The sequence below is a fragment of the Sarcophilus harrisii genome, chromosome 4 (genome assembly GCF_902635505.1).
Source record: "Sarcophilus harrisii chromosome 4, mSarHar1.11, whole genome shotgun sequence".
Lineage (NCBI taxonomy): Eukaryota > Metazoa > Chordata > Mammalia > Dasyuromorphia > Dasyuridae > Sarcophilus > Sarcophilus harrisii.
This window is the reverse complement of record NC_045429.1, coordinates 221,582,171-221,594,889: the sequence shown is the minus strand read 5'-3', so window position 1 is coordinate 221,594,889 and position 12,719 is coordinate 221,582,171. Positions and strand designations below refer to the sequence as shown.

General features: G+C 34.0%; 1 protein-coding gene across 1 annotated transcript in view; it reads left to right on the top strand.

The window, feature by feature from the left end:
- The window catches only part of NT5E (5'-nucleotidase ecto), an 82,249-nt gene that overhangs the window by 26,550 nt on the left and 42,980 nt on the right, over positions 1 to 12,719 (top strand). Inside the window, exons 2-3 of the mRNA XM_003769260.4 lie at positions 2,448 to 2,670; positions 4,129 to 4,317. Of these exons, the coding sequence (XP_003769308.2) occupies positions 2,448 to 2,670; positions 4,129 to 4,317 (412 nt within the window). The remainder of the gene's footprint in view (positions 1 to 2,447; positions 2,671 to 4,128; positions 4,318 to 12,719) is intronic.

The following is a 12,719-nucleotide window of genomic DNA, read 5'->3' as shown; positions in this document are numbered from 1 at the left end:
GAATATTAGAGCATTTTCCTCTAAAAGTCTTTGTTCAGTAATTATCAAATTCATAATGACTTGCTTCGTAGACTCTGTGACTTATTGACACATCCTTTTTGCTCCTCTGCCAATATGTTGTTTTTTTGAAGGATTCAAACTATGAATGTTCTGTATAAAAGTACAAATGACCTATATTTTTAGGTCTTTGGCAATCAAATGTGATGCTTTCTGTTAAAAAGGAAGTGTTCAAAAAGTACATCAGTGGAGAAGAACTGGTCAAATGCTTTACTAGTAATTTGTGCACTATAATGATTGTGTAGGACAACTATGACCCCTACCCAAATTAAAATCGGAGATTTTCAAGGTAGAAAAGCAAAAAGGGATTTATTACAATCTTGTGAGAAAAGGCATCGCCTAACAGACAAGATGTCAGTAAAGCAGTGCAAAGCACAAACTGTAAAACACAAGATTAAATAGACCAGAAGCACCCACCCACCCCTTCTGACCTTTCCCCCATTGGCTGGGAATTCCAGGCTTACATCCTAATGCAGAAATCTACCCCAGAAACAAAAAATATTAGTCCATAACATATTCTTTACTATTAGGTACTTAAACGTTAATGAAAAGGTGTGGGGGAGGGGGAACAAGAGGGAATATAAGTTTATTCAAGATTATTAAACAACAGCTATAGCTCAACTTGTTGCAAAGTCTAAGGTCACAATTGGGACATAGGTCAAGGACACATTTTTGTGACAGGTCTTCATTCAGTTCATCCCAATCATGAGCTTGTAATTATGTATCACATTTAAATATGACACTTTCCAATTTGCTGAGAAGCTTGTTTCAATTTTTTCCCTTTCTGTAACTCAGGGGTTTGTTCCCAGATTAATGATACATAAACATTGTTTTACATTTGATCCAATTTGTGATTTTGTTATGTTAAAAGTCATATATATATACCAGACAGGAAAATTTCCACATCTTCCTTATGGATTCTCTCTCTACTAATTTGTAGGTATCACAGATCTTTCTGAAAGGGTTCGGTCTTATTTGCTTGTGTGCATGCTGGCTTTTCTAATAAACCACTTTTCATTTGATTATAGCCTTTTGACTATATGTAATATAGTCAAATATATAGTCAATAAAGTCTTCTGACTTTATGTAATCTTAGGATGGATGAATGGGGCAGCTATTCACTACACCTATCCTGGAGTCAGGAAGCTCTGAGTTCAGATGTAGTTTCAGCCACTTCTAGCTGTATCACCTTGAATTTGTCACTTAATCCTGTCTGCCTCAAGTTTCTCATCTTTAAAATAATCTGAAGAAGGGAATGGCATCCACTGTGTGACCCAAATGGAGTTACAAAGAATCTGCACAACTAAAACTGGCTGAACAACAAAAAGGATAGATGAAATCACTACAGCTTCCCATTGTCTTTCTTAGTATATATGCTGCTAAAGCAAGCACTCACATTGTCTTTCTTGATCATTTTTTTATTTTGGTACTACTTTTAGATTTTTTTCTGGGGTTAAGGATATGGTCTTAGACTTGATCTTGCCTGATGGTTAATAGGTGGAAATAGAAGCCCAATTATTTAATTCTAGATCAAGTATTTAGACTCTCCAATCTTGTTCAATTGCTATAGTCATATAAATGAAAATTACCATGGACTTTTCTTGGTAAAGACATTAAAATGATTTGCTCATTTTATAGGTGAGGAAACTGAGGCAAACAAAATGACTTGCCCAGAGTCAGACAACTAATCAGTGTCTAAGGTCAGATTTGAGCTCAGTTACTCTTGATTCCAGGGCCAGCACTCTATCTACTGCATCCACTTAACTGTCCTTTTTGAGCAAAGTCTTGTTGATTTTCCCTGACCCTCGTGATAGTTGAGAGTTGCACTGATGTTATAAAGCAACAAATAGGCTGACAAAAGGGAAAAGAATACATTGAGAGTAGGAACTCAAAATCTCACACTTGAATAATCAATTGTACTTAAAATATATTTTCTTGAGTTTTATGTTTTTAAATTTTATTCTTAGTAGATCTCCACCCAACTTCTTTGTTAATGCTTCATCCAGGTTATAGTTTATATATCTGTATGTGAGGGGGGCTACAATCTGCTTCAGTGAGGGGTAGTGAGGAGGCATAATGGATAGAGTGCTGGCCTTGGAATCAGAAAGACCAGAGTTCAAATTCTATCTCTATATTAGCTGTGTAATTCTAGGCAACTCACTTATTCTCTTAGGCTCATCTGTAAAAAGGGCATAGTAATAGCACCCATTTCACAAGGTTGTTGTGAAGATAAATTAGATGACATGGAAAGTGCTTTGCAAACTTTAAAGAGCAATATAAATGCTAGCTATTGTTATTAACTATTGAACAATATATCATTAAATTATTTAAATACTGTGATGATTCCAAAGGATCTAATTTTTTTTTTCTGTTTTCGTTTTCTACTATAGGCCCTGGGAAACCACGAATTTGATAATGGAGTTGAAGGACTGTTGAATCCATTACTTAAGCAAGTAAAGTTTCCAATTCTCAGTGCAAATATTAAAGCAGAGGAACCAGTTGCATCTCAAATATCTGGTTATTATCATCCATACAAAATTTTATCTGTTGGTGAAGAGAAAGTAGGAATCATTGGGTATACTTCCAAGGAAACCCCTGTCCTTTCAAAACCAGGTAAGTTTTTTTTTCTTTTGTTGCAAACATTATTTGAAACTGGTTCAGCAAAATAATATTTTGGCACGTTTGTTACAGATCTGTATAAAATGCTCAAATTTTGTGAGTTTGGACAAAATAAGATTAACTTGAGATAGCATTTCTTGATTGAGTTAATTTTGTGGAGATATATAGATATTATTTGAAAATTATCATTTCTTCAGCTTTTTAAACTGTTTTGTCAATGTAAATAGAAACTTTGTGTATCCTAGTCTAATAGAAGGTGGGAAAAGATCATTCTTGTCCTTATCCACTAAGATTCATTCTAGCTTCATTCCACTTCTATGGTTCTCTGATCTACAAAATTTAACTCTGTTTTACAAAGAGAGTGGACCAACAAGCTTAGCATAGGAGTCAACTCTGCTATCATTTTGTAGCTATCGAGAAGATTTGCCATCCATTCTGAGTATGAAATAGGAATTTGCAAATAGTTCAGTTGGATTGGGGAAGACATAGACTAGAAAAACCTCAAAGGACAATTGGCCCAACCTAAACCTAACCAAGAATCCTTTCAATATTCACCTTTGCAAAATCTTATGGTCCAATCAAATATTATTATTATTAACATCATTTATTGTTATTTAAAATAACAGTATTAGAGAATCATAATGTGGAAACTAGTCATTTAGAAATTCTAGTTCAAGTTCATGAGCCTACTGAGGGAAAGAAGAGAGAGAAGAAAAAGATAACTGATTCATATATTGTTAATTATGTTATTTTAAGGCTTTTCATGAATTGCAGGAAAAAGGAAAAGGGAATAAGTATATATATATATATATATATATATATATATATATATATAGCCATTTACTGTACTAAGCACTTTTTACAAATACTTTCTCATTTGATCTTCACAATAGCCCTGCAAGTTAAGTGCTATTTTTAAAATTTTTATTTTACAGTTGAGGAAACTAAGGCCGAAAGAAGTTAAGTTACTTGCCCAGGGTCACACAGCTAGTAAGTGTCTGAGGCTGGATTTGAAACTGGTCTTCCTGACGAGAGCCCATGCTTTATCCACTGCACAGCCAGCTGCCTCCTCTTCTTTAAAAAAGAAAAAAAATGAAGGTCTCATCATTTTGCATATTTGGAAGAAGTGTAGCATAACAGATAGAGGGACAGAGTTAGGAAGATCTAGGTTCAAAATTTACTTCTGAAACATTCTGTTGGGCAAGTCAATTAACTTTTTAGTACCCCAGACAACTAATCTTTTAAGACTAAGAGTAGCAGATATGATGCCAGTCTATGTTAGTAGATGGTATTTCCTTCATGGGAGTTCCCTGCCTCAGTAAAATCATAGATCCAGTTCCATCAGTGTTCTTATGAGCATCTTGGTGTATCTGATCTAAAAATAAATAAATAAATAACTTTGATTCAATTTGAAAACTAATTAATCAATATCTACTTTGTTTCCTTTTTTAGGAAGATATTTAATATTTGAAGATGAAATCCCTTCTTTGCAGACTCAAGCGGATAAGCTGAAAACCCTCGGAGTGAAAAAAATTATTGCCCTGGGCCACTCAGGTTTTGAAATGGATAAGCTGATTGCTCAAAAGGTGAAAGGTGTAGATGTTGTAGTAGGAGGACACACAAATACATTTCTCTATACAGGTAATTACTTTGAGAATATTGCATTGACAAGACCATAAAATAATTTTATTCATCTTTCTTTTATTGGTATCAAATGACCAGATGTACTATAAGCATAATTTTCACTTAAATAGAAGTTACCCAGTATGCTTCCTTAATGTGACCACAATAGGCAGTCCTTCCTACAGTCACCTCTGTATCTTCTTCTTGTTGCTACAAAACTTCTTACAACAATGTATCATTAGAATGTGTCTCTTTTTTATTTTTGTTAGTTTATATATTCTTATTTTTTATTTGTTTTAATACTGCCCAGTGCATTCCATCCATTTCCCCTTCCCAGAGAGTCATTTCTTATAAACAAGGAATTTTAAGAGGAGAAAAAACAGTTCAACAAAACCAACTAACACATCTAAAAAGTCTAACACTATATGTAATGTTCCTCACCCCTATACAAAGGGTGGTAAAGGTGCCTTCCAAAGTATTTTCTTTGGAGTCACTTATTTATAATTTGGAGTCATTCACTTTTGATTGTTTTGTTGTTGTTGTTGCCATTCACATTACTGTAGTCATGTGTGCATGTGTGTGTACGTGTGTGTGATTTCCACTCATTCCCCCCCCCCCCCAATTCTGCTTACTTCAGTTTGCATCTGTTCATACAAATCTTCTCATTCTTCTCTTGCTTCTTCCTTGGTGCCATCTTTTAAATTCTTACATTTGAGGTTAATTATAAGAATGGATGAAAGATTCTTATGGCCAACATCTACTACTAAGAATATAGATCTAGAATCTTAGAAAGAAACTTAAAAAGTCAGATAGTCCAAACACCAGCCTATCAAGTGCAGTAATACTTTTTACAGTAGTCATTAGATAAATGGCATTCATACTCTGCCAGAATACTCAAAGCAAAGTGAAACTAACCATACCAAAAAAAAAAGTCCAATTCTGTTAGAAAATTTCTTAAGGAGAAATTCATCTAATGGAGATGAAATATATCTCTTTATAACTTCACAAACTTTCCCTGTTTATTTTGATACCAACTGTTGCTCTGCATGAAACAACAAGACTCCTGAAGCTGGTTGAAACAAAAGTTTAAAAACAAAGTCATTGCAGAAATATTTAATAGAATGTGAAATAAAATTAATACTAACTTTATATTATTAATCTCTCCATAATACCTAAAGCAAGTAGGTAGGGCTCCTTGAGTATTCATGTTTGAATTTCACATCATGAAATTTGAGAAATGAAAGATTCTTTGAAATCATAGACCTGATTTAACATATTATGATTGCACAATTAAGATCTGACCAAGGCGAATTTGAATTAGCATCTAAAGAGAATCCCTTCCTCTATCCAAAATGTTGCTCCCTTACACATGATGACTGGTTGGTTGATTATCAGTTGTGAATTGTTATACAATCAGGAAAATAAAAAAATTCAGTGTCTGTCTGTTCCATTATTTTTCCATTATTTTATCTTTTAGTCCCTCTTGCATAAATAAGGAAATCCCACAGAATAGCGTGTTCCTTTTGTTCAATAGCTGTATCTAGTTAAATATTTGAGAATAAGAATTACAAATTACAGACCCATATTTATGAAAGTAGATCGAGGAAAAGTCTTTTGTTCCATTCTCAGTTATTTACTGGAGATAATGTTATCGCTAGATAAAACTTGTTCTAGTAAAAGTGTCATTGATTATCACATCCATCAACAATTCACATGGCTATTTGCATGAGATGATAATTTAGTAATTAGGGTTGACTAACTGGGAAATGTGGATTGATAGGGTGTGTGTGTGAGAGAGAGAGAGAGATAGAGACAGAGACAGAGAGAGAGAGAGAGAGAGGGAGACAGACAGAGACAGAGAGACAGACAGAGACAGAGATCAATTGACAGGGACAAAAAGGAAGTGTTAATTCATTTTACTGTAATGCAGAACCAAAAAGAAATTCATTTTCATAATCTCATCATTCAAATGAACCTTGTACTTATTTTTACCTTTCCAATTCTCAGACTCTTAAGCCCTGTGGATCTATTTCTCCCTCCTGTCTTGTGTGCTGTTTGTAAAAATAACCCAGGTAACCAGTCAGTATTTTCCTTTTGGGGGGGGAAGTGAACTTATGCTATTGTAGTAAGATCACACATACATTTTGAAAGCTATAACTACTGGAGTAGAGAATGGAACAGATATTCCTTTGAAGAAGTTAAAGCCAAGAGACACTTGTGTGATTACCTTTTTTTTTTAAAGGCACAGAACAAGTTGGATCCTGCTGCAGTTATACAAGAGGATTTCTTTTTTGGTCTTTCACTTGGGCAGTTTCTTAAAAAGTAGTCTTTTTTTTTTTTGTCATTTTCATCTATTTTATTATTATTCTATTAGAGCATTTTTTCACATGCTGTAATTGTTGATAGCTTGCATTTCTTCTGAAAAGTTCTTATCCTTTTTTTTTTTTTAAAGTAGTCTTGCTTTGATTTCTTCCTCCCTCCCCCTTCCAGATGGTAACCGAATTCCAGTGTTTACTATTGAATCTTCCACCTCACCTCCTTTATCATTTATGGATGCAAACTCTGTAAAGCTAGAACACTTAACACCTGGATATCTACTTGAAAAACAGATAATGAGTTTATATTTCTGTAGCATATTAAGATTTGCAAATCCTTTCACACAATAATAACTCACTTCTATATGGCACTTTATAATTTAAAAAGACTTTGCATATATTATTTCATTTGAACCTCATAACAGTCTGTAAGGTAGCTACTTTCATAATTTCCATTTTGCAAGTTAGGAAATGTTCTTCCCTAGGAATTCTATTGAAGTCGTAGTTACAATCCCTAACCTTCCTACTTTAGGCATAAAAAAACTGAGATTCAGGAGAGTCACACCTGGCTAATGCTAAGTCCAATATTTTGTCTTCTTTGCCCTGCAACCTGTAGAATGGGCTTTATAACCTTAAATAATCTGGGGATGTGGTGAGCACATTTTAGAAAATTGTGGTTAAAAAGAAAGGAATTTTAAAAAGACTTCCCCCTCCTAAGGCTATTTATGTCATCATAGAGCAGAAGGTTAAGTTGTCAGATGCTACTTAGAAAATCAACACTAAGAATTAAATCCCTTTTCTGGGCATTTGCTGAAGCTGCCACTGATTTCTAAAAAGATCTCTGGCAGCTTTCCCAGAGGGTGATCTTATAGGCCCTGACCTAGAATAAAAGTAAGATTGTTTGTATGCCTGGCAAAATAATAGAGAGCACCTTGGAGGCACACTTCAGGAAACACCAGATAACCTAGTTTCCTTTCTTCTCTTTGACTTTCTAGAGACCCAAAGAGATGATTTTCTTCCCTGGTACAATTTTTTTTAATGTTTCCCTGTGCTTTGGAAGGAGATGATGTTCCTGAGTTATATCCTATTGCATGTAATTAAAAAGTTTACTGAATCAAATTTATTCCAAGGAAACCAATTTTCTTTGCTTCTAGACTGTATAAAACAGATGTGTAAAATTTTCAAAATGTTCTCCCTGACTTAGGGAAGATAAGTACTGACTGTGTCTAATTTTTGTGACCTTGGGCAAATCCTTCAATTTCTGTGGGTCTCAATATATTCTTCAATAAAGTGAGACTGTTGGGCTGGATGACCCCAGAAGTCTTTCATAGCTCTAAATTTATGATCCAGTGTAAATAAACTTAATGAGGGCAGGATTCTTTATTTAGGATAAATGATTGATTTTAATGATATAAGAAGGTTCCTAACTAATAAATTAATTATTATTCATCACTGAGCAGCATTAACTAGAATCACTATAGAATTCGACAGATAACATATTTCTCACTTTATTACACTGGTAATATAAAATTAAATATCTTAAAATAGAATGTTTTTATTATATTATATGTAATATTATAGTATACGTTTACATTATATAATATTATATATTAAAATATATTTTAAATATAATTCTAAATAATGTTTCTTAACTAATTATCTCTCAGGTGATTGCTCACTTCTTGCGCTGAGCTTTGACTGAAGGACTAAATATTGCTTGTATAGTGTATATAGAGAGGAAAACACCTTATTATCGTCAAAGATTTGATTGTATTTTTGAGTCTTGTTTCAGCAAGGTTTTTTTTTTGTTTTGTTTTGTTTTTTTATTTTTTACTTGACCTCTGTGAACCTCTATTTACTAATTTCAAAAACAGTGCTTACTTCTACAGGTGTATAGTGTATAGTGAGCTATTTAAATGTGTTATTCACAGTACAAGCTCTGTAATTATCTGTCATAACTATCTGTCCTTCAAGGTCTAGCCTATCTAAATATAGAGAATTTCCCTATCAGGATGATGAGTTGGCCATAGCAACTCTCAAAGACCATCTATTGAGTAATATAGGATTACAATCTCTGGTACATAGGCTACCCACAATGATGAAATCCCAGGTGTTGGCTAGTATTATTAGAACAAAAGCTTTCAGCTGATGATCATCGGGCTTGATAAAGCTCTCCAAGAATCAACCATCCATTCATTCTACAATCATTTATTATCAACTGAGAACATAGTACTGTGCAGGGGGAGACTTTAAAATTTTATAGGCTAGTGGGGGATAAGATTCAAGTAGGGGCAATTACAATACATAATATTATATGTTAAGTATACCAGAAAATTGCTACAAAATCTGAGAGTAAAGGTCTTTGCCCTTAGGAAAGGCCTAGTGGAGCTGGTGGCATCTCAGTTAGACTCAGATGGTGAATAGGAGTTTAATAAATGTAGGGGGAGAACATACCATGTATAAAAACAGAGTATCAAGAGAATTCAGGGCATCTTTGAAGGGCAAAGAGTTGACCAGTTTGACTGGTACGTAAATTACCCAGGGAATTACATATGAGACAGCCCTAGTCGAATGGCATCAGATTTTGGAGCACTTTGAACTTTCCAGGCAGAAGAGCTTGAATGTTACTCAGCAGGCAGTAAGGAACTACTGAACATTTCTGAACAGAGGAGGGACATGACCAGATTTCTAAATAAGAAAGATTATTCCAGCAGTGATGTGAAGGATGGCTTAGATGAGAAAGAAAATAGAGGAAGACCTTTTAGGAAACTCTTGTAAGTAATATTCCAAATAGGTGTAATAAGAATCTATTAATAGGTTGATAGCAGTGAAAATAAAGGAGATGAGAAAGATGTTTCCAGATTTTAATTGATAAGACTTGTTATTAGAATAGAAATGAGAGCTGATGATGATGATGATGATGATGATAATAAATTATTAATTAGTCAATATACATTTATATATAATTTCTAAGTAATACATATAGGACCTGAATTGATTATTAATAATTATTGATATAATTGATAACATTTGCATATTGTTTACTGTTTGCCAAACTCTATGCTAAACACTTTTCAAATACTATTTCATCTGAGCCTTAAAACAGCACTTTAAGGAAGTGCTATTATTATTCCTATTTTACCGATGAGGAAACTGAGACAAACAGGTTAAATAACTTGTCATAGGTCACACAGCGAATAAGTGCCTAAGGCCAAATTTGAATTCAAATCTTCTTAATTCTAGACTTTGTTCTATAGATAAAAGACAAAAATTAAGCAAGAATAACCCCGAGGATAGAAACATGAAAGAATGAATAATGCTGGCATTTGCATAAACAGTGAAAATTTGATTTTTAGACATAATAAAATTTTACATCAGCAACAAGGATTCATATATCATGAGTTTGGTGTGAGTAAAGTCATTTGACTTCTATGAATTCTCCAGGAATTCAGCAGCAGGAAAGGAAAAATTATCTGGTGCAGTTTTCTCAAGAATGATGGCTGGGCATAGCAGATCACTGGGACAAGGAATTCTTGAGTAGTAGCTAGTGAAATATTAACTTAGCCTACTTGGATATGGCAAAGAAAGGAAAATAAAATGTAGTAGTAGTAGTAGTAGTAGTAGTAGTAGTAGTAGTAGTAGTAGTAGTAGTAGGTTTGTAAAATGTCTTACAAAAATTTGTGTATGTGTGCATATATATATGTAAACCTCATTTTTATCCTATGAATTAGTTACTATTAATATTAATAATTATCAGTATTTACAGGGCATTTTAAGATTTGCAATATGCTTTTTAATTCTGTTGGATATTTATTTTTGTAATGAAATTTTTAGACTCATGGACACAACAGATAAGGGCTTGTAAGACTAAAGTTCTCTGATAATTACTGACTCTGTGACTTTGGGCAAGTCATTTAACCTATTCCTCCCTGAGTTTCTGCATCTCCACAAACTTTTTCAGGTCAAAATACAATAAAAAAATTTTCTTTAATAAAGGATCATGTTAAATTATTAGGAATACTAAGCAAAGAAAGGATCCTGCCAAACTCCTTTTATGAAGCAACACGATAGTAATACTTCAAACAGAAAGAAAAACAAATCAATATTAGCTAAAAGATTACAACAATCTATTACAAAGTTACACATTATGACCAAGTCAGATTTATGCCAGGAATGTAGGATGGTTTTGCATAAAGAAATATATTAACAATTAATTCTATCAATAATAAAGCTTTTTAAATCATGATTGTGAAATCTGAATTAGCTCCCTGTTGACCTCAGGATCATCCAGAGTCAGGATCAGCAAAAGTCCTTAGTCTTTAGGGGGAGAAGTAAAGGAAATGGATGAAACTCCACAAGGCTTACCATCCACCTCCTATCTCCTCCTTGTCCTCCTGCAAAGTGATTCAGGTTTGTCTTACTCCACACCCCATTTACTCCACCTAATTCCACCTACAATTGTCTGTATATACCAAAAGATCAAGCCAGCACAGAATAGTGAGAAGGGCCATTTTCCAAGCATATGCTAATAGAGTATTGTCCAATAGGTAATTAGCCTTAAGTGCTCTGTTGTCTGATTCCATTGCGCCTATTCAGAGTTTCAGCCCTTTACACATGATTACACTTTAAATTTTTTTTTTTATTATAGCTTTTTATGTACAAAACATATGCATGGGTAATTTTTCAACATTGACTCTTGCAAAAAACTTCTGTTTCAACTTTTCCCCTTCTTCCCTCCACCCCCTCCCCTAGATGGCAGGTAGTCCCATTCATGTTAAATATGTTAAAAAATATGTTAAATACAATATATGTATACATATTTATACAGTTATCTAGCTTGTTGCACAAGAAAGATTGAATTTAGAAAGAGGGTAAAAATAACCCGAGAAGAAAAAACAAAAATGCAAGCAAACAATAACAAAAAGAGTGGAAATGTTATGTTGTGGTCCATACTCATTTCCCAGCGTTCTTTCTCTGGATGTAGCTGGTTCTGTTCATTACAGATCAATTGGAACTGATTTGGATCCTCTCATTGTTGAAGAGAGCCACTTCCATCAGAATTGATCATCATATAGTATTGTTGTTGAAGTGTATAATGATCTCCTGGTTCTGCTCATTTCACTCAGCATCAGTTCATGTAAGTCTCTCCAAGCCTCTGTGTATTCATCCTGCTGGTCATTGCTTATAGAACAGTAATATTCCATAACATCCATATACCACAATTTATTCAGCCATTCTCCAATTGATGGGCACCCACTCAGTTTCCAGTTTCTGGTCACTACAAAAAGGGCTGCCACAAACATGCTTGCCCATACAAGTCCCTTTCCCTTCTTTAAGATCTCTATGGGATATAAGCCCAGTAGTAACACTGCTGGGTCAAAAGGTATGGACAGTTTGATAACTTTTTGAGCATAGTTCCAAATTGCTCTCCAGAATGGTTGGATCTGTTCACAACTCCACCAACAATGCACATGATTACATTTTTTTTAAAAAAAGATTTGCAATGTGCTTTACATATAGTATCTCATTTGATCCTCACTAGAAACCTTCAAGGATAACTACAAGGTTGTGAACATGAGAGAATGGGTATATAATCCTGGCAATGATATAGTTAAATCACAAGAAGGGAAGGACCTCAGAACCATGAAATCCAGTGTTATTTGGATACATTCTCCTTGACTTCTCTTTAACTTTCATCACTTTTGTCATTCTCATCTCCTTGAATGTCTCTTGTCTTTGAACTTCAGAAATACCACACTCTCCTCTCTTTCTTCAGTTCTCCTTAATGTATTCTTTTAGAACATAGTATGTCCTCGTATTCTTCTCGCAAGATATAGTCATTATCCCAACTTTATAGATGAGAAAACTGAGTCGAGAGATTAACTGCCTTGCTCAGGCTCACACAGCCATTAAATATTGGAGTCACAATTCAAACTCAAGTCTTCCTGATTCTCATGTCCATTATGACTAAGCAGAACAAAAGTCAGCAAGAGAGTTAAAATGAGGATCCATGAGATTGGTTAGAAAGTCCAGTTTCAAAGTTCTGGATCTTAGGGCAGATGGTGAGGTTTTAATATGTGAACTTTTAAGAACATTTCTGAAGTG